The sequence below is a fragment of the Eretmochelys imbricata genome, chromosome 4 (assembly GCF_965152235.1).
Source record: "Eretmochelys imbricata isolate rEreImb1 chromosome 4, rEreImb1.hap1, whole genome shotgun sequence".
Lineage (NCBI taxonomy): Eukaryota > Metazoa > Chordata > Testudines > Cheloniidae > Eretmochelys > Eretmochelys imbricata.
In genome coordinates, this window is record NC_135575.1 from 99,886,754 (window position 1) to 99,911,276 (window position 24,523).

Sequence of the window (24,523 nt, forward strand, 5' to 3'; positions counted from 1 at the left end):
GCCCCCACCCCAAGCACCACCCCTGCAGCTTCCATTGTCCAGGAACTACAGCCAGTGGGAGCTGCGGGGGGGGGCGCCTGCAGGAGCCGGAGGGGACATGCTGCTGCTTCCGGCAGCTGCCTGAGGTAAGTGCCGCCCGGAGCCTGCACCCCTGCCCCATCCCTGATCCCCCTCCCGCCCTCTGAACCCCTCTGTCCCAGCACAGAGCACGTTCCTGCACTCCAAACCCCTCTTCTCCAGCCCCACCCCAAAGCCTGCACCCCAATCCCCAATTCTGTGAGTGTTCATGGCCCGCCATACAATTTCCAAACCCAGATGTGGCCCTTTGGCCAAAAGGTTTGCCCACTCCTCCGATGTAAAGGCAGTACTGTGTGGTGTACTGGGAAATGTGAAGTACAGACTTGGGGCCAGCTCCTCCCTTGCTTTGCCTCTTGTGACATTACTTATACATCTGAGGGAAGTGAGTGGAAAACACTCCCAAATCAAAATGGTAATACTGAGGGGGAAATGTGGGTTGGAACTAGTTTGGACTTCCTTGGGAATTGGTAGGAACACTCTAACTGTGAGATGTAACCAAGTGAAAACAGTTGCACCTGACTCAGAATTAAAGGGGGTGGATGAAGAAGAGGCGCCAAAAGAAATCTGATTCCCTGAAGTTTTGAATTGCAAATTGGGATATGCTTCCTCTGGACAAACTGACATTCTGAATGAAAGCATCTTAGTGCCTGAAGTAGGGTGTTATCTTTTCCTTCTCACTCTTTATCTTTATGTTCTGTTTCTGTTCTCACTCCTACCTTCAGGTAATTTAAGCCCTTCCTTAGTACGCCTATATTTTCTAGTACATGCAGTAATTCTTTCTCAGGCAGTGTCTTCCATCCTTGATAGATAGGAAGTGCTCTTCACGTCAGGATGGATTTTCCCCATCTATATTCCCTTGTCCATTGTTGCCTCCTGTTGTTTCTCTTCTTCACTTCACCTTTTTCTAATCTCTCGCTTTGTCACTTATTGATCTGGTTCCAACCCCTTCTCTCCCTAATTTCTTCCTTTCTTACCATTTGACTCCTCCTTTCCTTTCTTCATTTCCATTCTGGTTCTCCTCTCTCTGCCACGTACTTGTGTCCAATCCTCCCCACACCTATTAATACTAATTCCCAACTCATTTGTTTCTAACTGATGCTGCTCCTAGCTCTGTTTAATACTTCAGTTTCAGGTAGAACAAGGAATGGAATACAAATTATAGGATGCAGAAGCTGCCTGATAGCGTAGGAACAGCACTTTGTAAATGAGTGTGTAGATGAGTATGACGGCAGGGTCAATGGAAGATAACCAAAAATCTACTTCATGAGAGGACATACTCCCTCATCTAAATATGTGCACTACTTAGGCTATGATGGTTAGGAGTTGCACATTTGAGTTAATGTATAAACAATAAGAAGAAAAGGAGTTCTTGTGGCACCTTAGAGACTAACAAATTTATTTGAGCATAAGCTTTCGTGAGCTACAGCTCACTTCATCGGATGCATTCTCAAATAAATTTGTTAGTCTCTAAGATGCCACAAGTACTCCTTTTCTTTTTGCGAATACAGACTAACATGGCTGCTACTCTGAAACCTGTATAAACAATGTAATGTATAAACAACAGTGAGGTACAATAACTTCATGTTGAGCCATTTAAAACCTTAGCTCATGATTCACTTTCTAGGAATGAGTCAGTATTCGTGGTAGATGTTTACTTAGTAGACTAATAATCATGTTGGTTTGTACTTACGTCTCCATATGTTGATTTTGTCATTTGAAATGCAATCCACTGGAGACTGAGTAAATCATGTGGAAGGATGTGTTTGAACTTTATCTAGGAAGATATATGTTTCTTAAGAATTCTGTTTGAGACAAAAAGTAGTTAGAAAAACATTGCAGTGGACACTGGAATCTTCACAACTGGGGTGCCTGCTTGTAACAATATTAATTAACTGTTAATTAACTGTATATAGATTGTAATCTTATTTCAGGTTGTCATAGTTAGATGATGATGATTATTATTATTATTTTACGTTTTATTTTATTGAAATGTACTATGATTTTCTGATTTCAAAAACTGGCCTGCATAAATAGCATACAATTTTGGACACTCTACCAGGCATAAACTGGCAGGGGTCACAATTATCCTTTCCTTAAAAGTTTTACAAAGAGTGTGTTGGTTGATCACAGGATGACAATGAGCCACCAATGTGATGCGGCCATGAAAAAGGCTAATGCAGTCGTAGGTTGCATCAGGCGAGGTATTGCCAGTAGAGACAGGGAAGCGGTAGTACCGTTATACAAGGCACTGGTGAGACCTCACCTGGAATACTCTGTGCAGTTCTGGTCTCCCATGTTTAAGAAAGATGAATTCAAACTGGAACAGGTGCAGAGAAGGGCAACTAGGATGATCAGAGGAATGGAAAACCTACTTAGGAGACTCAAAGGGCTTGGCTTGTTTAGCCTAACCAAAAGAAGGCTGAGGGGAGATATGGTTGCTATCTGTAAAGACATCAGAGGAATAAATACCAAGGAGGGAGAGGAGTTACTTAAATTAAGGGCCAATGAGGACACAAGAACAAACGGATATTATCTGCTCATCAACAAGTTTAGTTTTGAAATGAGACAAAGGTTTCTAACCATCAGAGAAGTGAAGTTCTGGAACACCACTCTAAGGGAAACAGTGGGGGCAAAAAACCTAACTGGCTTCAAGACTGAACTTGATAGGTTTATTGAGGGGATGATATGATGAGACTGCGTATAATGGTACGTAACTGATCTGCGACTGCTAGCAGCAAATATCTCCAGCAGCCAGTGATGGGACACTAGGTAGGGAGGGCTCTGAGTTACTACAGAGAATTCTTTCCCAGATGTCTTGCTCTTGGGTCTTGCCATATACTCAGGGTCTAACTGATTGTCATATTAGGGGTCAAGAAGGAATTTTCCCCCAAGTTAGATTGGCAGAGACTCTGGTATTTTTCACCTTCCTCAGCAGCATGGGGCCAGGGTGTAAACTAGTGTAAATGGTGGATTCTCTGTAACTTGAAGTCTTTAAATCATGATGTAAGGATTTAAGTAACTCAGCAGAGGTTATGGATCTATTATAGGTTATAAGTCAGAAGTGAGTTGGTGAGGTTTTGTGGCCTGCGATGTGCAGGAGGTCAGACTAGATAATCACGATGATTCCTTCTGACCTTAAAGTCTATGAGTGTTTAACGTCTAGATTGCGTTCAGACCAAAAGAAATTAAAAACCAAACCAAAAGAAATTAAAAAAGCAAATCAATAAATTCAAGTAACTTCTTGTTCTGAGACAAAAAAATCTACATACATGCTTTTATAACAGAGGGCCCTTGTGCATAACTTTATGTTGAGACCTCAACCAGATGAGTCATGACATTACTTTGCATCTTGAAGTATCAATCTGACGGACAAGATGTGAGATGGCAACTCTTAAAAGTATTTAATTATCTGTGGGAAACACACAAATTTCAGAAATTTGTGATATTTTTGAAACGTCCCATGGTTACAATAATAAAAATACACATTTATTATTAACTAAATAACTAAAACTAAAGTTAGAAGGCTAACAGACCAGAATTTGAGGAAATCACAGTAATCAGATCATGAAAAATCGTGTGTTTAAACCCTTTGTAAACCACCCCTTAGGACTGGAAGTTACTCTACGTCTGTGATACAGAGGAAAAGAGAGAGTAAAGGATACATTAGTCTGTTTTCTAAGGTTTAAATGAAATGAAATATGTAATTTTGAAAATAAGTTAAACTGTAAGGTTAACAAGTGTACCTGAATTTAATTAAACCTTTCATATAGTGTTCCTAATTTTGTATATTAAGAAAAAGCCCACAAGTTCTTAATTTTTTTTAAATCCACATTTTACAGTAGTCTCTTCTTTCACATATTTAATACTCAAAGGTGCAATACATCTTAACTAGAAAGTTCTCCCAGTGGCTGGCTCAGACTATAGTTTTTTATCCATGGATATACCTACAGCCAACCCCTCATTTTACTGTGCAAATCAGCCCTGTCTGAGAACTAGGAACAAACGGAGACGGTGCTTCATACTCTGTCAGAGGGAGTGATTACTAATTGGCCTCTCAAAAGAGTGAGTAACAGGAAGCATTCAGGGTGTATTTATTATGATTAATGGGAGCCATACTTTACTATGGCAGTGACAGTAGGCAGCAGAGGAAACAAAAGCTACTTTTTTCTTTTTTTAAATAAAAAATCCTTTACTTGATCATTTCATCACAGTCTGAAAATCCTCTCCCTGCCCAAGCCTAGTTCTCTGAGAGCTTGAGCAATGTCTCGGACAAGCTGAGAGTTTGCCCACAAGTTGCAAACCACTAAGAAAAGTAGAAGAATGTTGTAGTCCAGTTACGGAATATATGGAGTCTCCCTTTGAAAGTACAGCTTATCAATAGCCAAAGATGTTGTGAACTATAAAAATAGTGGGCCACATTCATCCCTGGAGTAACTTCTTAGGAATCAGTAGAATTGCATCAGGGATAAATTTGCCAAATTGTGTTTTTTGTGCGGATGTGAAAAAATTGTTGCTAAATATGTACAGTATTATAAAAACACTATAGCTAACAAAATAGCATAGCATGTATGCGTAAAAACACTAGAGAATTGCCAAAAAATTAGCAAACAGCTGTACAATAAAATTTGCAAACAGCTGTGGTACATTTCTTGAAGCTGTTAAGAGGCAATAGCTGGCTTTGCCAGTCAGCCCTAAAATAAGCAATAACAATGTTTCATTTCTACCAGAGTGGAAAGGGAGTAGTGTCTTGCTTTGGTCTGTAGGGCCACTCACTCTTCAGGCATTCATCAACTCACTACTGATGAGTCCTAAAGAAATTCTTGCCCTACTCCTTGGCTGATGAGGCGGTGAAACATTTAAGTTTTAGTGAGAGAGAGAGGATGATGAACTTCAGGGCTGCAAAGCAGATGCAAAGTACTTCTTTCCCTCCCCAGAATTTACCTAGTTGGAACACAGTAGCTCAAACATGCAAAAATGTAAAATAAAATTTGGGGTCAAAAACCTTGTATACTTTTCTTAACAACTTAACATTTCCCAATGTCATCTCCACCCTTTTTGCCTTTGGACCTCCATATTTAATAAACTGATCTTTTCTGTTGAGGTGTCTGTCCTCCTTCCTGCTTAGTTTGTAGAAACTATTCTTTGCACATTACATAAAACGTTGCATCCCATTTCCAAAAGCTCTGTTACAAGGAGTATACAATTAATGTATCTCATGAATATTTGTTTTTCTTTTCTAGTTGACTCCAGTGTGGACGCGTTGGCTGTGTTTATGGCAAGCAATAGCACGACAGACATTGTGAATCGCAATAATCCTGCCACTCCCCCAAATACTCTTAACCTACGCTCCTCCCATAATGAACTATTGAATGCGGAAATAAAGCATACAGAAACAAAGAACAGCACTCCCCCAAAATGCAGGAAAAAATATGCATTAACTAACATTCAGACAGCCATGGGCCTTTCGGATCCAGCAGCACAGCCCCTTCTGGGGAACAACTCTGCCAATATAAAGCTGGTGAAGAATGGAGAAAATCAGCTTAGAAAAGCAGCAGAACAGGGGCAACAGGATCCCAACAAAAATCTCACTATGACTGCAGGCATAAACATAACTTCTGAGAAGTTAGAAGGTAAAGAGCCAACCCCTCAGGATTCTGCAGGCTGTGAAATATTCTCTTCTCAACCTAGGAGGAGCAAGAGCTTCCTAAATTACTATGCAGATCTGGAAACATCAACCAGGGAACTAGAACAAAATTTTGGGAACAGCCATGTAGTGATGGAGGAGAAAGCGGCACAAAGTAACAGCCAGGCTTCTACCATGATTGTCAATGGGGATGTGTTGCCTCAGAAACAAAACAAGCTGTCCAGTCCAGAAGATGGCCAAGTAGCCACTGTATCATCAAGTCCTGAGACTAAGAAGGACCATCCTAAAACTGGAGCCAAAACAGATTGTGCATTACATCGGATTCAAAACCTGGCTCCAAGTGATGAAGACTCCAGCTGGACAACGTTATCGCAGGACAGTGCTTCTCCAAGTTCACCTGATGAAACAGGTACAAAAGTGAAGAAATGTTTCCCTCAACTCTTAATAACTATCATTCTTTAAAAATGTGTTTGTTGTTTCTCTTGATTCTCATTGTATAGACAGCTGGGGATAAGTGAGACAATCTGGGAGAAGAAAGGGACATTACAATTCTCCTTACCAAGCAGTAGCTTGTTTTGGGAGAGTTATGAGTCCCGAGGTAAGATTAGATGATCATTATGGTCCCTTCTGGCCCTGAAATATATGAATGAAGTAAATCATAGCTAAACCTAATGGTGAGACTAAGCCCTGGTCTACACTAGGACTTTAGGTCGAATTTAGCAGCGTTAAATCGTTGTAAACCTGCACCCGTCCACATGATGAAGCCCTTTATTTCGACTTAAAGGGCTCTTAAAATCGATTTCCTTACTCCACCCCTGACAAGTGGATTAGCGCTGAAATCGGCCTTGCCAGGTCAAATTTGGGGTACTGTGGACACAATTCGATGGTATTGGCCTCCGGGAGCTATCCCAGAGTGCTCCATTGTGACTGCTCTGGACAGCACTCTCAACTCAGATGCACGATTGTTTGCCGTTGCTCTGACGCAGGGAGGGGCAACTGACGACATGGCTTACAGGGTTGGCTTACAGGGAGTTAAAATCACAAAGGGGGTGGCTTTACATCAAGGAGTATTTCAGGCAGGACTTCACGGAGGGTTCCAATAAGAAATGGTGCACTTAAGTTATTGTTCTTATTGGAACAAAGAGGTTAGTCTGGCCTCTGATTGATACATGGCTAGATTTACCTCGCTGCACCTTCTCTGTGAGTAACTGCAGTGTGACCTATAGGAATGAGTCCCCTATACGGTGGGGCGGGGGGAAGCAAATGAATACAAAACAAATCTGGTCTATTTCTTGTTTTGATCCACTCCATCTATCTTTTACATCTTTGGCTGGCAGCAGACGGTGCAGAAGGACTGCTTGCCATCCACCTCTAATGGCTGCTCTGCAGAAGATGGTACAGTACGACTGCTAGCCATCCTCATCTCTTGCCTGCCCGGCAGAAGATGGTACAGTACGACTGCTAGCAATCCGTATCGCCTGCCTGCTCACCATAAGACGGTTCAATAGGACTGACTGCAGGACTAAAGAGAATGACCTGGTCAAGTCACTCCAAATTTAGTCCCTGCGCCCATGTCTGCCCAGGCACTCCTGATCGACCTCACAGAGGCGACCAGGAGCACCTCGGACGTGACGATGACGGCTACCAGTCCTATTGCACCGTCTGCTGCCACAAGGCAATGGGTTGCTGCTGCTGTGTAGCAATGCAGTAACGCGTCTGCCAGCACCCAGGAGACATACGGTGACAGTGAGCTGAGTGGGCTCTGTGCTTGCCGTGGTATGGCGTCTGCACAGGTAACTCAGGAAAAAAGGCGCGAAACGATTTTATGCCCTTGCTTTCACGGAGGGAGGGAGGGAACGGGGGCCTGACGATATGTACCCAGAACCACCCGCGACAATGTTTTAGCCCCATCAGGCATTGGGATCTCAACTCAGAATTCCAATGGGCAGTGGAGACTGCGGGAACTGTGGGATAGCTACCCACAGTGCAACACTCCGGAAGTCGACTCTAGCCTCGGTACTGTGGAAGCACTCCGCCGAGTTAATGCACTTAATGCACTTAGAGCATTTTCTGTGGGGACACACACACTCGAATATATAAAACCGATTTCTAAAAAACCGACTTCTATAAATTCGACCTAATTTCGTAGTGTAGACATACTCTAATACATAGCTCCTCATAAAATTAAGAAAGCTGACAACCTTCTATAAAAGGGGCACTGTCAGGTACCGCAGCTGAGGTCCCAATGATGGTGGATCCTAAATTTGACCTTAATTTTTTAAAATTCAAAGCACTTAATCAGTTCCAGATGATCATTCATTTCTTTTAAACACCTAGCCCTTTGTTGCTGAGAAATTATTAATTTAAAACAAACAGAAGGTGCATCTAACGCACTAATGGTGATGTGAGCTGGTAATTCTGGTACATGGTGTATGAGTACAAAATCTACAGGATAAGATATATTTATTTCAAGCTTTTGAGGCTTTACAGGGCGGAAAGATGTTTTTTTAAAAATATTCAAATCTATTAGAAAAAACCCCCATTTTAGGATATCCTTTTAAAAAAATCTGACATTTAAATAATGCATTTTATGCTGTATTCTGCTGTTCTGTATGCTATTTCAGAAGTTGAAATCACTGGGTTTCACGTTTTGAAAGCCGGGGTCCATTAATTATTTGAACAATAATGGTGACTACTGCGGTAGCATTGTTGCAATTTACAGCTCTTCTATATTATTTTTAAAGCTGCAAATAATTCATTTACTGTAGTTAATGGACTTTGTCACCTTTTTATATTTGGATTTGTATGAAAGGATATTAGTTTGTGGGGAGGCAAATCCTGTTCTCTGTAAAGGTGATCTGGGGCCAAAGAAATTATCATACCTATGTATGTATTACAAGTGTGTTTCGCTACAGGAGTGCAGTAGTTTTATATCAAAATTGTTCAACAGTGCATTTTTGGCCAAATTCACAGCTGGAGTAAGTGCATGCAACTCCTGTGATTTCATTAGAGTTGTGCCTAGTTAACCCAGTGGTATATTTGGCTCTATAACTGTAAGAATTAAAAATATAAAACAAATGAATAAAAACCCTGAATAAACCCTTAATACCAGGTGTACTAACTTTAGTTGGATTTGATCTTTCTCCGTTATTAATAATTATTATTATCGTATTGCTGTAGTATCTAGAGTTAAAGATTTCTCTTTGTTAGACTAGACGTGGTCAGTATAATAAGATCTCAATTTCTGATTTGATATTCTTTCTTAGTGTACATCATGTACAGTCTGCGTCTTTGTTGTCTGAAGCAAGAAACCAGTTGAAGAAAATGTTAGTGGCATCTGCAGTATATGTTTGATTAAATGGTTTAATATTGTGTTCACTAGCTCTCTGCATAATTGACAGTCTCCACGGATGAGGCCCTGGAGAATTGTGGGTACAAATAAGCTCTTTTATTCTGTAACCTTTAGGGCCTTTGAGCAATTTCTGGATTTTTTTCTTTATTGTGGATTGTAAGCTTTCATTTAAAAATAGTTTTTATATTGTGACGACTCCCCCCCAGCCCCAAAAAACAATTGTCCCTCTCCCACGAACAAAAGCAGTAGTAAATTATCTCCCCTCTCAGTCAAATGTAAGCAGGCATCATTTTTAAGAGCTAATGTTGTTAAACGGGGACAATGTAAGCCGAAGTAATGCCAGCTTCTGAAAATGATAACTTTAGGCTCTCCAATCCATTTCTTCCCCCAGAATGAGCTCTTTCGTTGTGCAGTGAAGTGGCGTTTCTATGACGGACTGCCCAGACTGCTATGGTTTCTGGAGTAAACTCGTGGCCTCACTGAAGTCAGTGGGACCAGAATTTCACTCCTGAACTTTTTTATTCCTTTATACTTGAACTGCAGGAAAATAATATTTAGAAAATTGAGAGAAACTATTGAGAAAAATTTCAGAAAACGGTCACTTCATGTAATATGAGGGATTCTTTCCCCGTCCTGTGAAGCTTCTAGTACTGGTCAGTGTCGGAGATGGAGCACTGAACTAAATGAAACATTGGTCTGATCCAGTATGGCAATTTCTTGGTTCTTAAAAGGTTTTTTCCTAAGAAGTTAAGTTTTTGGGGTTTTTTTTTTGCAAATTTAAGGATTTTAACCATTAGTGCCCATTTTAACCGTTAGTGCCCATTTTAAAGCTCCCAGAGCATTAAAACACCTGAGTGTTGTGCTAATTTACCATCTTTAATTCACCTCTGGCATCTTCTAGAGTGGATAGTTTGTTGATGTGACAGAAAGAGGTCAAGAAGCCAAATGTGGTATTTTCCTTTGCAGTGGCTCATGGATGTCATGACTGGTGCTTTGTAAGACAGTTAAAGCCTGATTTTTTAAAAGATGTTGAGTATCAGCAGCTCCAATTTTGGGGGGAAAAAATCCTTCACTAGTAAAAACAGCAAAAATCGTGATTCCCGGAAGTATCTTTAGACATACTTAATATCAAGCAAATTTTCTGAAAGTAGTTCTCAGCAGTGACTCCATTCACAGATGTCTTCAGTGATTTGGACCACTGGGCATCCACAGGAGTCTGTGGCCCATGATCAAGTCCATTTATCTAGTCCATTTATCAAGTCCATTTATCTAGCTGCTAGGATTGTAAAATAAGGCGTGAACCATCTGTATTGGCTGGTAAATCCAGTGAATGATTTGAACTTGCCTTTTTGATAAAGGTGTGAAGAACAGTTTTGGGTGGTTTTCATCTTAACCACCTGTGCCTTTATCTGATCATTTCCTAGTAGATAGTGAAGGGGGTCTTTAATCCACAAATGCTTACTGTACATCATGATGATTTCATTTATATCTGGCCTACAAATTGGCAGCTACTAGATATTGCAGAGATGCGTGCTTCAGAAACACTGAGAGATCAAGTAATATTTTTTTTGTATTTTAATGGTCCCTGCAGTGGGTGAAATTTTATTTTAAAGGGCTGATCCAGAGACTTATTGAGTCTTTCTATAGATTTTTAGTTAGGTTTGGAGTTAAATTGAATCTAATCCAGGTAGAAGCAATTTGTAAGGGATTAATAGTTGATTTTTGGGTGAGTTGAGGAATAAGTAATAATTTCTAAATGCTGTAAAATTAGTGAACCAGCATAGGGTGTATGATTTCGTGTGGTATCCCTGTACCTTAGGGAATCAGAGCGTTTTTGAAAATTAATATTTCATCTTACATAAAGCTAGTATTCCTTGTTGTTTTCTTCTTTTAAAACTGCTGCAGTGCAACATGGTGAAATAAATTCTTTATTCTTGACAGCTTTAGAGAGATGGGAAATTTTCAAAACAATGGACTCTTCAGACTTTAAAGTGTGTCAGGTTATTCATGGCATATGTTTGTGTGCATTTAGCTGTACCTTATTTTTCTCTTAGAAGTGATTTAGGCTGAAAACAACAAAAACTTCTGGATGTAGTTTTACATGCTGTGAGAAGGAAAACTCTTCCTATTGTTAAAATTCCATTAGTAAAAGGGAAAAATTCTAGTTTCAAAGAGCACTCAATACCTTAAAATAGGTGTTCAGTGTTAATATGTAATTCAGATACATATTGCCATGGTGTTAAAGGAGCATTTTGTTGTTTTCCTCTGAGTAATTTTATTTCTATTATTTTCCGCCCTCTGAATCTCATGGAAAATATTTCTTAATGAAACAGTTAATAAACTTTAATATTAGTTTGAACAAAATGGGCATGTCATTGGTTGCAGAACTGGAAACGTGAGAATCTAGGTTTAAAATCTACAATATTCTTGCATATCCTGAACTTGTGGCAAGGAAGGGTTTTAAATTTAGACCATTATGATGATCTTAGATGTTGGGAAGTAGAATAACTCTGCTGATTTAGTTAGTGAACCATCTCATAATAACTTTTTTATTTTTTTATAATAAATACTGTTTAAGACTTCTAACCCACATGCAACATTGTAACGATCATTTTAATTTGTTGATTCAAACTTTTACTTATTGTATACAAAGATTAATGAATGCACATTCTTGTTCTAAATGAACTCAGTCTCTCAAGACTTGTTACACAAGGTGCTAAATACAATAAACGGAGAAAAGAGGCGTATGTTTACACTGCAATTAAAAACCCACAGCTGGCCCATGCCAGTTGACTCAGGCTCATGGGGCTGTTTAATTGTTGTGTAGACCAAGGGTGGCCAAACTGTGGCTCATGAGCCGTTTTTAAGTGTGGCTCTCGGAGGTCCCCACCCCCATTCTCCACCTACCAGACTCGGGGGCGGGGGGAGCTCGGGACTTCTGCCTTGCAGCAGGGTGATGGGGTAGGGGCTTCTGCCCATCAGGGAGGAGGGGCTCAGGGCTTCAGCCCTGTGGGGCGTGCCTGCCGGGGTTTGGGGCTTCAGCGGGAGCAGAGCTGAAGTCCTAAGCCCCAGCAGGCACTTCCTGCAGGGCTGAAGCGTCAAGCTCCTGCAGGCACACTCTGGCTCTCGAACTTCTGAAGACAGTTGTATGCGGCTCAGAGGGTCAGTAAGTTTGGTCATCCTTTGTGTAGATGCTCAGGCTGAAGCGCAGGCTCTAGGACCCTCTGAGGTGGGAGGGTCCCAAAGCTCCAGCTACAAGCCAAGACTGAACATCTGCACTGCAATTAGACAGCCCCTTAGTCCCAGCCCCACAAACTTTGAGCCAGCCATAGGTGTCTAACTGCAATGTAGACATACCCTAAGTGACTGTCCTCCATTGTGTGTGTGTGTGTGTGTGTGTGTGTGTTTGTATTGGTGAGTGGATATAACTGAGAGATGATAAACATGAACAGTGTTTTTAAATGCAGACTCTCTGCTATTTACAAGTAAAATCACATTTCAGTGAAAGGGGGGAAATAAGTAAAAGACTGGCTCTATATATATATAGAAATACATCCTCCACTTTGCACTTTTTGGATTTGCAGCATAAGATAGTATAACAACATAATCTGCATCTATTAAAAAAGAAATCCTTCAATGTTTTCTTTTTTTAAAATGTAAGTGACTGCAAAGCCAGCAGTCAGCAGTTACTGCTATGAAATGTTATTTTAAAAATAGGTAATATTTAATCTCTTATTTGGCAATGCCTACTCTTCCTGCTAGCAAAAGGTATAAACATGATCTTATCTGTCCGGTTTTAACTGTCAGTTTTTCAGCCATTCAGTCGCTCTTAAAAGAAAAAGATGCCTTCTCCCTTTTTTTAATTGGACAACACTTGTTATTTCTCACCATGGTCAGAGTATGTTAATCTGACTTCATGTGAGTCTGTTCCAGCAGTTACCAGATGGTGAAATTCAGGTCCCGGAAAGGTTATGAAGATTTCCCAGGAACTCTGCAGCTCCAAGTAACCCGTGCCGATCTACTGAGATCATTGCAGGCAGGGAGACATTAAATATGGCCCTCTGTTCCCTGTGATGAGGGGAAAATAGTTCCATTCTGTTCCCTCCATTGTATCAAGGGGAAGCAATGGTCAAGATGGCTTCCAGCATCACCCTAGCCCCTTCTCCTTCCAGTAAGGAGAAGGAGGGAGATGCTCAGGGATGGCCTATCAACTCCTCAGCACAGAGAGGCAGTGGCCAAGTTTACAGGTCCCTTAGGGGATAATCGTTCTCACATTTAGTTTAATAGGAACTTTGCCATGGACTCTAATAGAAGTAGGATTGAACCTTTTATACTTCTAACTCACTTCATAGAATCATAGAATCATAGAATATCAGGGTTGGAAGGGACCCCTGAAGGTCATCTAGTCCAACCCCCTGCTCGAAGCAGGACCAATTCCCAGTTAAATCATCCCAGCCAGGGCTTTGTCAAGCCTGACCTTAAAAACTTCCAAGGAAGGAGATTCCACCACCTCCCTAGGCAACGCATTCCAGTGTTTCACCACCCTCTTAGTGAAAAAGTTTTTCCTAATATCCAATCTAAACCTCCCCCACTGCAACTTGAGACCATTACTCCTCGTTCTGTCATCTGCTACCATTGAGAACAGTCTAGAGCCATCCTCTTTGGAACCCCCTTTCAGGTAGTTGAAAGCAGCTATCAAATCCCCCCTCATTCTTCTCTTCTGCAGGCTAAACAATCCGAGCTCCCTCAGCCTCTCCTCATAAGTCATGTGTTCTAGACCCCTAATCATTTTTGTTGCCCTTCGCTGGACTCTCTCCAATTTATCCACATCCTTCTTGTAGTGTGGGGCCCAAAACTGGACACAGTACTCCAGATGAGGCCTCACCAATGTCGAATAGAGGGGGACGATCACGTCTCTCGATCTGCTCGCTATGCCCCTACTTATACATCCCAAAATGCCATTGGCCTTCTTGGCAACAAGGGCACACTGCTGACTCATATCCAGCTTCTCGTCCACTGTCACCCCTAGGTCCTTTTCCGCAGAACTGCTGCCTAGCCATTCGGTCCCTAGTCTGTAGCGGTGCATTGGATTCTTCCGTCCTAAGTGCAGGACCCTGCACTTATCCTTATTGAACCTCATCAGATTTCTTTTGGCCCAATCCTCCAATTTGTCTAGGTCCTTCTGTATCCTATCCCTCCCCTCCAGCGTATCTACCACTCCTCCCAGTTTAGTATCGTCCGCAAATTTGCTGAGAGTGCAATCCACACCATCCTCCAGATCATTTATGAAGATATTGAACAAAACCGGCCCCAGGACCGACCCCTGGGGCACTCCACTTGACACCGGCTGCCAACTAGACATGGAGCCATTGATCACTACCCGTTGAGCCCGACAATCTAACCAGCTTTCTACCCACCCTATAGTGCATTCATCCAGCCCATACTTCCTTAACTTGCTGACAAGAATACTGTGGGAGACCGTGTCAAAAGCTTTGCTAAAGTCAAGAAACAATACATCCACTGCTTTCCCTTCATCCACAGAACCAGTAATCTCATGATAAAAGGCGATTAGATTAGTCAGGCATGACCTTCCCTTGGTGAATCCATGCTGGCTGTTCCTGATCACTTTCCTCTCATGCAAGTACTTCAAGATTGATTCTTTGAGGACCTGCTCCATGATTTTTCCAGGGACTGAGGTGAGGCTGACTGGCCTGTAGTTCCCAGGATCCTCCTTCTTCCCTTTTTTAAAGATTGGCACTACATTAGCCTTTTTCCAGTCATCCGGGACTTCCCCGGTTCGCCACGAGTTTTCAAAGATAATGGCCAATGGCTCTGCAATCACAGCTGCCAATTCCTTCAGCACTCTCGGATGCAACTCGTCCGGCCCCATGGACTTGTGCACGTCCAGCTTTTCTAAATAGTCCCTAACCACCTCTATCTCCACAGAGGGCTGGCCATCTCTTCCCCATTTTATGATGCCCAGCGTAGCAGTCTGGGAGCTGACCTTGTTAGTGAAAACAGAGGCAAAAAAAGCATTGAGTACATTAGCTTTTTCCACATCCTCTGTCACTAGGTTGCCTCCCTCATTCAGTAAGGGGCCCACACTTTCCTTGACTTTCTTCTTGTTGCCAACATACCTGAAGAAACCCTTCTTGTTACTCTTGACATCTCTCGCTAGCTGCAGCTCCAGGTGCGATTTGGCCCTCCTGATTTCATTCCTACATGCCCGAGCAATATTTTTATACTCTTCCCTGGTCATATGTCCAACCTTCCACTTCTTGTGAGCTTCTTTTTTATGTTTAAGATCCGCTAGGATTTCACCGTTAAGCCAAGCTGGTCGCCTGCCATATTTACTATTCTTTCGACTCATCGGGATGGTTTGTCCCTGTAACCTCAACAAGGATTCCTTGAAATACAGCCAGCTCTCCTGGACTCCTTTCCCCTTCAAGTTAGTCCCCCAGGGGATCCTGGCCATCCCTTCCCTGAGGGAGTCGAAGTCTGCTTTCCTGAAGTCCAGGGTCCGTTCATTTATCTGTAAAATGGGTGCAATCCCTACCTCACACAGATGTAGCAAATTAATCAGTGTTAATAAATTGATTTGTTATTTATGAAGCAATACCCACCAGAACTCTCCCAACATGCCTCCTTCCCCCTGTGACCCACACTGGGGTTCAGGGGACAGCTGCCAGAGGGAGTGGCAAAGCCACCTCCACCAGAATTGTATCAGTGGATACTTGCACAGGCAGAGTTCTCCACTGGCCATATCTGGCCACTTCAAGCTGCCTAATGGGCTGGAGAAGCTGGTCTTAAAGAATCTCAAGGAATACTTCTAGCCTATCCTCTGGAAAGCTGCTTTTCAGAAAAGTAGGTGGACAAAGGTTTTCTTTTTTAATTTAATATTAAACATTTGTTCACTTAATTTATAGATTTTTAATTTGGTTTAAATTCTGATCCATAGCTGAAGTGGCAGTGTCTGTTTTTTGAATATCTTGTATTTTGTTCTTATTCTGCCTTCTGCAGTTACACTGAATAACTAGTGGGGACTGTATAGACTCAGATTCTGGAGAGGGAGAGGCTGTAAGGCCCAGGTTTGTAAAGGTAATTAGTTGTTGCTGCAATCAGTATTGCAGTGCCCAAGTCTCATTTTCAAAAAGGATTTAGACACTTAGCTCCCAAGTGCCTGAAGCCCTTTTGAAAATGAGACTTGGGCTCCTAAATCAATTAGGCATTGCAACACTGAGCATCTTAACAAGGCACAGAGAAGTATTTACTATTCAGTTAGAGCTTACAGAGACACACTCAAAGTTTCACACAGTTCCAGTGACACTTCAGGTCATGAGAATAAAGTAGCAAGATAATCCAGCAGTTTCATGTTCTGTAACCCTCTCCTTGATGCTCCAGCAATACATGTCAGGGAGCAAAGGAAAACAGGGGTCATGGATTCACAGGGTCTGGTTTATGCCATAGCCTGTAACCAGTCCCTTGGGAGCATGGGCGGCGAGTTCTATGGGCCCGTGGTGCCTGGGCACCAGGAATATTCCTGTCCCAGTGGCCCAGCTCCAGCAAAGTTTCCCCCCCACACACACACACTCCCCCCATGCTTCCCCCGGGCGATTTAAAACAGCCCGGGGGCTCCCGCAGCCACACAGCTGCGCAGCGGGGCTGAGCAGCTTCCTACGCTCTCGTTCCACATGGCTGCTGGCAGGTTCTTGCAGCCCGTGTGAGGGGGTTGTGCTGCTGCGCGCTGCCCCAGCCCCAAACACCCCTGCAGCCAATGGGAAGCTTCAGGGGCGGTGCCTGGAGACAGCAGCGTGAGGAGACCCCCCCCGGCCTGCCCCGGCTAGGAGCCACTGGTAAGCATCGAACCCCCCCATCCACTTCCAGAGCCTGAATCCACATCCCCTCCGCAAACACACCCTTCGGCCCCCAGATTTCCTCCTGCACCCCCACCCCCGCACATCCTCTTGCCCCCAAACTCCCTCCCAAAGCCTGCACCCCTCACCCCCTCCCACACCCCCATCCTGAACCCCGCACCCCCCCCACTCCCTCTTGCACTCCCACCCCTCCCCTGCACCTACTTTTGTTCCCAAACTCCCTCCCGGAGCATGACCTCTCACCCCTTCTGCACCAAAATTCCCTCCCAGAGCCTGCACCCCAATCCCCTGCCCCATCCCCATTCCAGAGCTTGCACCCAAACTCCCTCCCAGAGCCTTAGGCAGGTGTTTGTGGGGAGTTTGCGGGGGGCGGGGTTCTGGGTGTTCTGGTCACCACCAAAATTTCTACAAACCTGTCCAGGTGCTTGGGAGTGACCCTTTTAGTGTGCTGGACCCCAAGGACCCACCCAGTTCCACAGGACAGTCCCCTGGCCTCCAAGACTCCAAAACTCCCAGACTGGGCCTTCCAGCACCAGTGAACCCTTTCTCTCTCTGTGGCTCCCTGCAGCAAATCCAGCCAAGCCAGACTCCTGCGGCAGGCTTGTGCTATACACTTCAGGGCACAGGACTCTGAGTATTTAAAGTGAAAGCAAGCAGCCAACAGAGTAGAGTTTATTAGTCGACTGGAACACAGGATTGGGTCGTCCTTAGGCTTGCATACAGAACTAAAATTAAGACATGGTTACATACCCGGTAAGCCAGAGCAATCAGCCAGCCAAGCTGTTATGGAATCCATTTCTGTATCTGTCTCTCTGTCAGTCCCAGGAGAGAGCTGCTAAGTTTCTCCAAAAGCCAGCCCTTATCCCCTCCTGCCGAGCTATGCTGAGTTCACATGTTCTGCCTGCTGCAGATTCCTTTGGATAGGTGTCGGTCAGTCAGTCCATCCAGTAGTTGGGGCTCCTGTTTGTTTTTTTCTGGATCCTCCAGTGAGTCCTTAATGATCCATTCATTCCACCTGAGACAGTTGTGACAAAACACTTCACGTCTCCTGCTCTGTCTCAAGAGCAGCTTTTTAACCCTTTTTGCAACCATGGGGAAGCAATGGAAAGTGCAGAGAGGAAACTGAGGCACACATGAGCATCACAAAAATATTGTAGAAAATTTCCACTGCCTCACAAGAGGTAACAAAGAAAAGAGATACAAAAGCAGACAATAGTTGTCTGATAACACTTAGGAAGGAGAGAAGAATAAGTTTTCCAAGACACTTAATCCTGTTAAAAAAATTGGCCTAACAGATGCCTGGAGAAATACTCATGTCCAAGATAGAGAATACACTTAGCATTTCACCACACACAAAAGTATACTGTAAAAGGGACATTTTCTTTTTCCTAGAACATACCTACTGGAAATCAGAGTGCAATATCCTCCTCTCCTTTCTTCTGGATAATTTTCTATCATCTTGTCCCTACAATGAATTTAAACTGTTTACCAAAATCCTGGCAATAGAACAGTTTACTATTAAGGGGTGTGCAAATCAAAGACTTCAAAAAAATTCTATATCTTCAAACTATACTTCCCCCCAAATTTGTAATAATGAAGTGTCCCCAGTGTATACAGGAATCTCTTAAAGCTGTACTTGTGGTAGCATAATTGTATTTATTGCATTATCAACATAGCTACTATCTCTGGAGGAGGTGGAGTACCTATGCCGATGAGAGAAGTCTTCCTGTTGGCAAAGGTAGCGTCTCCACTGAAGCCATGCCGGTGCATCGCTGCAGTGTTTTAAGTGTAGACCTGCCCTTAGAATGAACAGGAACCCTCTGACCTTCCCGCTATAATTCAGTGCTTAACAAAAGAAAAATGGCCAGACTGACTGAGAGGCAGATATCCTTACAGAACAATTAGAAACCCCAAAGCTTTAGGTGTAATTGACTTCCTTATCATATGCCAAACCCTGGTGTATATGGGGCAGATGTTTATAAAGTCATTCCTAGAACAAAATAAGGCCTCCTCTACAGTGTTAATTCACCCCAAAAGAACTACAGAACAGCTTCCATGGCTTGATGAACAGCAGACCAGCACTGGCCTACCCCGACAGACAAGGCAAGTGTTTCAAAGGAAAGAAGATACTTCTCATGAAATATAAAAAACAGTTTCAGTGAAAAACTTTGACCAGCCCGAGAAGATTGTTCTTTGTGCCTTTACTAGATACAGAAAAAATGTTTAACAGAATAATGCCCTGGTTCTGCAAAGACTTAAGCCTGTGTTTATTTGCATAACTTTATGCCTGCAATAGTCCCATTGACTTCAGCAAGATAACTTTTGTGTGTGCTTAAATCTTTGGAGGATCTGGGCCTAAAATGGTCACACTTGTTTGCAGCATTAAATCTAACAGGATTTAAGAGATGAAGTCTTCTGATGGGTCAGAGCCCTAAACTCTGCCCACACTTCAACAATCCAAATTAATGGCCTGAATTTAGAACCCTTGGGGCTGAACAGGGGCCCTAGCCGAGTGTGGTCATTATTCCCTCTCTCCATCTTGGCGGCTGAACCTCTGGCCAACACAATACAGTTTTGCTCTCTGGTGCAAGCTATAAATATGAAGGCTATCAAAAATAAAATGTATTTTGAAGATAGTGGTCTCCTTTACAGTACATCACTAAACCAAAGCCTTGCTGCCAGTGGTCTCTGAGGAAACACAGAGTTTCAATTTCATCACTGAAAATCCCATACAGATGTTATCACAATGAAACTCTCCCTTGAGAATCAGGAGCTTGAATCTTGTAAATGGAGCATGGTATATTGGACTTATAATACATACAGGCATAATATTTCTATATGATAAAAAAAACTTCAGCAGATATGAAACCATGCAGAAATATTTAGAAAGATGGTCAATTCTGCCACTAAATATAGTAGGTAGCTTTGACACTGTTAAAGTGAATGTCTTTACAAGATTCATATTTGTTTTTCAGTCCCTATATCAGACATAACTAACAAACATGTTCTGTTCTCTCAAAGCACATTTCTGTGTTTCCTTGGTGTGAAAAAAAGACAAGTCAGTAGAAACTTTTACAGGATTGCAAAGAAGTCAGAGGACCAATTCTTCCAAACTTCAGCAAATAATATCAAGCAACTCACATACACAATAGCATGCCTAATACTGTCAACATGTACTTTGATTTACAAAAAACCCAACCTACTCCCAGTTTAGTGCTCGAAAACAAACTCAAAGACTTCAAAACTGAAGAATGACATCAATTCAGAATATTAATGACAACTGCTAGGAAATGCATCACCAGAACATGGTTCACAATAGAATTGGGTTCAATTAAGTTGTGGCTAGACAACATTCAGGAAATATGAGATAGGAAAACAATATTATAGCCTTGACAGTTGTAGGACTGGTTTTAGAAAAGATGGGCTTTATTAGATCCGGTACTCACTGATTTCCAGAGGGAAGATGCTCTGAATGGTTATTTACTGATGCCACACAGTATCTGTGTAGATACTGGTATAGGTTTTGGTCTGCGTGCTACTGGTAATTGTTAACCAATTGACTTACATTTTATAGTAACAAAAACTTACTTGACTAATTGCTGCCTATGTACCAAATAACTCGTAATATCTCTATTACTACTTGTTTACAGCATATACCTGCATAACTTCCTGTGCTCTCAGAGTAACTAACTGCATATTCATCTATCTTTAATTATCCCTTTTTAAGATGCATGTAAATGATTAGATTTATGTCTTTACAATGTTTTTAACTTGGTAATTTTGTTCTAAACAGCCAATCAATTATTTATACAGTTTTCCAGTCATGATAAATACTTTGGACCTACTGGCAGGAGGACAAGATAAATTGAACTGGAACAGCTATCTTTGGATGCATGCTGAACGCTGTCTTTGCATACATCATGCTTGTGTAAATTATATAGCCCCAATTTTCCAGTGACAAAAAGGGACATCCAAAGCCTTTGGAAAATCAGGTGTTTGGTAATACTAGCGAATCCTGCTTGTTTTTTTTGAGACGTGTGTAGTTCAGGACAAAATTTTCACATTTGGGTTCTAAAGTTAGCCACCCAAATCCTTATTTAGATGCCTAAATAGATTGCCTGACTTGAAGTCAAGGAGAAATTAGGGTGTTCAGCCCCTTTGAAAATAAGGCTACTTCTTAAAAATTGGTGCCTAAATAGGAATTTATGCTCTTAACTTTAGGCACCGAAGTCTGAAAGTTTTGACCCAGACAGCTGTCCTGTGAAGGAGTCTGGCACCATTTCAAGTTTGAAGGAACCAAAATATAAGCCTTAGAAGAAGCTCTGTGGGACATAACCCCAAGTCACATCTTTAGCGATGTAGCCAACTTCTGGCAAATAAATCTCTTATTTCAAGGAAGTGACTTTTTTCTATCTCCCTTAAGGCACAGTCCATATTCTGTGTACAGAAAAACTCACTCCCTTCCTGAGCTTTGGTTTTATTTAACAAACGAATAATAAGACAAAATAAAGGTCAGGCCTTCTTTCCAGGCTTGATTGCTCCTAGATTTCCATCCTTAGGGCTGCTTACTTCTAAATCTTCTTTGCTTCACATCTAGATTTCTCGGTCAGGGTCCTTCAGAGTCTGCTTCAATCCCTTTTTAAAATTCCCTTCAGCTGGAGGGTCCTGCCGCCAGCCGTGATATTGCTGGCAGGTGATGCAGTGTGGGACTGGCTTCCCCTTTTCTTCTCTTCTTGTGATGGTTTATCCAACACTTCAAACTCCTATACTTAGGCCTATGCTTTAGATATACTGTGTCTGAACATCAGTGGTGTAAACTGACATAGTTCCACTGACTTCTGTTGGCTTTATACCAGCTAAGGATCTTGCCAACTGCACCTGAATTTGGTCAATTGGCTTATGTTATTGTCAGTTGGTCTCCTGCTCGCAGGCCCCTGGGTTTTGTCGGGGGGGGGGGGGGATTTTTATTGATTCATATGGCAAAATTTATAGTTCCCTATTGGGAGGAAAATACTGTGCTTCTTTTTAATCATGCAAGTAGTGCTCAGATACTATAGTGTTGAGGGCTTTACAAATGCATGTAATGAAGTTCTGTGTACCATAGTTAACTGTTGGTTAAACTAAAGTTTGCTGTTGGTTAGCTGGAAAATAGAGAATATTGAGAGGGAAAAGGGAAACGTGCAAACTATGCAGATAACAAACTTTTATGACGAGTATGTAGAAACATGACTGACAGCATTGCTTTAATCAGAGGATTGAAGCTATAGCAGCTGACAGTGTCTTCAGAATCCTGTTCTATCTAGCTTTGTAATGCAATTTACTGGTCTTGCACTGGTCTTGTATATTTAACAGATATTATTTTTTCCCTTTTATTTGGGATTACAGTATATTATGCTAATGTGAAAGATTTTTTAAAATACTTTTTAGGGGAAGCAAGGCATATATTCAGTGAAAATAAAATTTAAGAAGCAGTGGTTATCTTGACTTTCCTTTCCCCTGACCTCACAAGCTGTTTTTCTAAGCTTTTTGAGCTTTGTTTTTCTCAGACATGAATGAGAATAATTCCAGACCCTAAGCTTCCTCCATACGATTGAGTGCATCTTGCTCCAGAAACTGTTCTGTGCTTAGATTTAGGGTAGTCTGTTTTACAACTCTAGCTTAGAGTAAGGAGGAAGGATCCGTGTCTGAATAAGAGAAGCCAGAGAGTAAGATAATTTATAAACAGGATCTATCTGTAAGAAATGTGTCCAAATGTCTGTGTCTAGAGGATATTAAAGAGGACAGTCTAGAGGATATTAAAGAAACAGGCAAAGATCCAATGCTAATTAACACCAGACTTCAAAAAATTGCTTCCAACACATAAAGCTGTGAAAAAAGAGTGAAATATGAGTGAGATTGACCTGATAAATCTATGCCTAAGCATTTTTCTAAGCTGCATAGAATTCCTGCCAAAATTCAGTCCACTTGGTCCATGCTCATAAGGTGGATACTGAAATCTGTAGGAAGATGAAAAGGAACTGCTGTTCCTCTTGATAGAATAGGACACAAGGACCAGTAGATCCTAGGGCAATTTCTTCACACAGTGCACAGTCAACCTGTGGAACTCCTTGCCAGAGGATGTTGTGAAGGCCAAGACCATAACAGTGTTCAAAAAAGAACTAGATAGGTCCATCAATGGCTATTAGCCAGGATGGGCAGGAATGATGTCCCTAGCCTCTGTTTGCCAGAAGCTGGGAATGAGCGACAGGGGATGGATCACTTGATGATTACCTGTTCTGTTCATTCCCTCTGGGGCACCTGGCACTGGCCACTGTCAGAAGACAGGATACTGGGCTGTCATAAATATAAAGGGAAGGGTAAACCCCTTTAAAATCCCTCCTGGCCAGAGGAAAACTCCTCTCACCTGTAAAGGGTTAAGAAGCTAAAGGTAACCTCCCTGGCACCTGACCAAAATGACCAATGAGGAGACAAGATACTTTCAAAAGCTGGGAGGAGGGAGAGAAACAAAGGGTCTCTGTCTGTCTATATGCTGCTTTTGCCGGGGACAGACCAGGAATGGAGTCTTAGAACTTTTAGTAAGTAATCTAGCTAGGTATGTGTTAGATTATGATTTCTTTAAATGGCTGAGAAAAGAATTGTGCTGAATAGAATAACTATTTCCATCTGTGTATCTTTTTTGTAACTTAAGGTTTTGCCTAGAGGGATTCTCTGTTTTGAATCTAATTACCCTGTAAGGTATCTACCATCCTGATTTTACAGAGGGGATTTCTTTACTTCTATTTACTCCTATTTCTATTAAAAGTCTTCTTGTAAGAAAAGTGAACGCTTTTTCATTGTTCTGAGATCCCAGGGTTTGGGTCCGTGGTCACCTATGCAAATTGGTGAGGCTTTTTATCCAACATTTCCCAGGAAAGGGGGGGTGCAAGTGTTGGGAGGATTGTTCATTGTTCTTAAGATCCAAGGGTCTGGGTCTGTAGTCACCTAGACAAATTGGTGAGGCTTTTTACCAAACCTTGTCCAGAAAGTGGGGTGCAAGGTTTTGGGAAGTATTTGGGGGGAAAGACGTTTCCAAACAGCTCTTCCCCAGTAACCAGTATTTGTTTGGTGGTGGTAGTGGCCAATCAAAGGACAAAGGGTGGAATATTTTGTACCTTGGGGAAGTTTTGACCTAAGCTGGTAAAGATAAGCTTAGGAGGTTTTCATGCAGGTCCCCACATCTGTACCCTAGTGTTCAGAGTGGGGGAGGAACCTTGACATGAGCTAGATGGACCTGTGGTCTGACCCAGTAGGGCCATTCTTATGTACTTAAGTTCAGAATTTAATAGGTGGTTTGAAGCAGTAGATAGCCGAATATAGGCAGTCATGTAGGCTAGTCTAATTTCCAGAGCTGTTTTCAGATGGATTCTGTGAGAGAGTGAGGGACTGAGGGCCAGGAACCACAGACAATGGGATCTGTGGAGGTGGTGCCTGTGGGCGGGCGTGGTCAGCACGCACTGTGCAGAGCCCCCTGGCCCCTCCGCCTAGGCGCTGGAAGTGGCAGCCGCTTCTGGAAGGGAGCCTGCTTTAGCCCTGCTG

At 42.3% G+C, this 24,523-nt stretch overlaps 1 protein-coding gene across 1 annotated transcript in view; it reads left to right on the plus strand.

The window, feature by feature from the left end:
* APBB2 (amyloid beta precursor protein binding family B member 2) overlaps positions 1-24,523 on the plus strand; it is a 285,381-nt gene that overhangs the window by 115,567 nt on the left and 145,291 nt on the right. Inside the window, exon 4 of the mRNA XM_077815721.1 lies at positions 5,319-6,131. Within this exon, the coding sequence (XP_077671847.1) occupies positions 5,319-6,131 (813 nt within the window). The remainder of the gene's footprint in view (positions 1-5,318; positions 6,132-24,523) is intronic.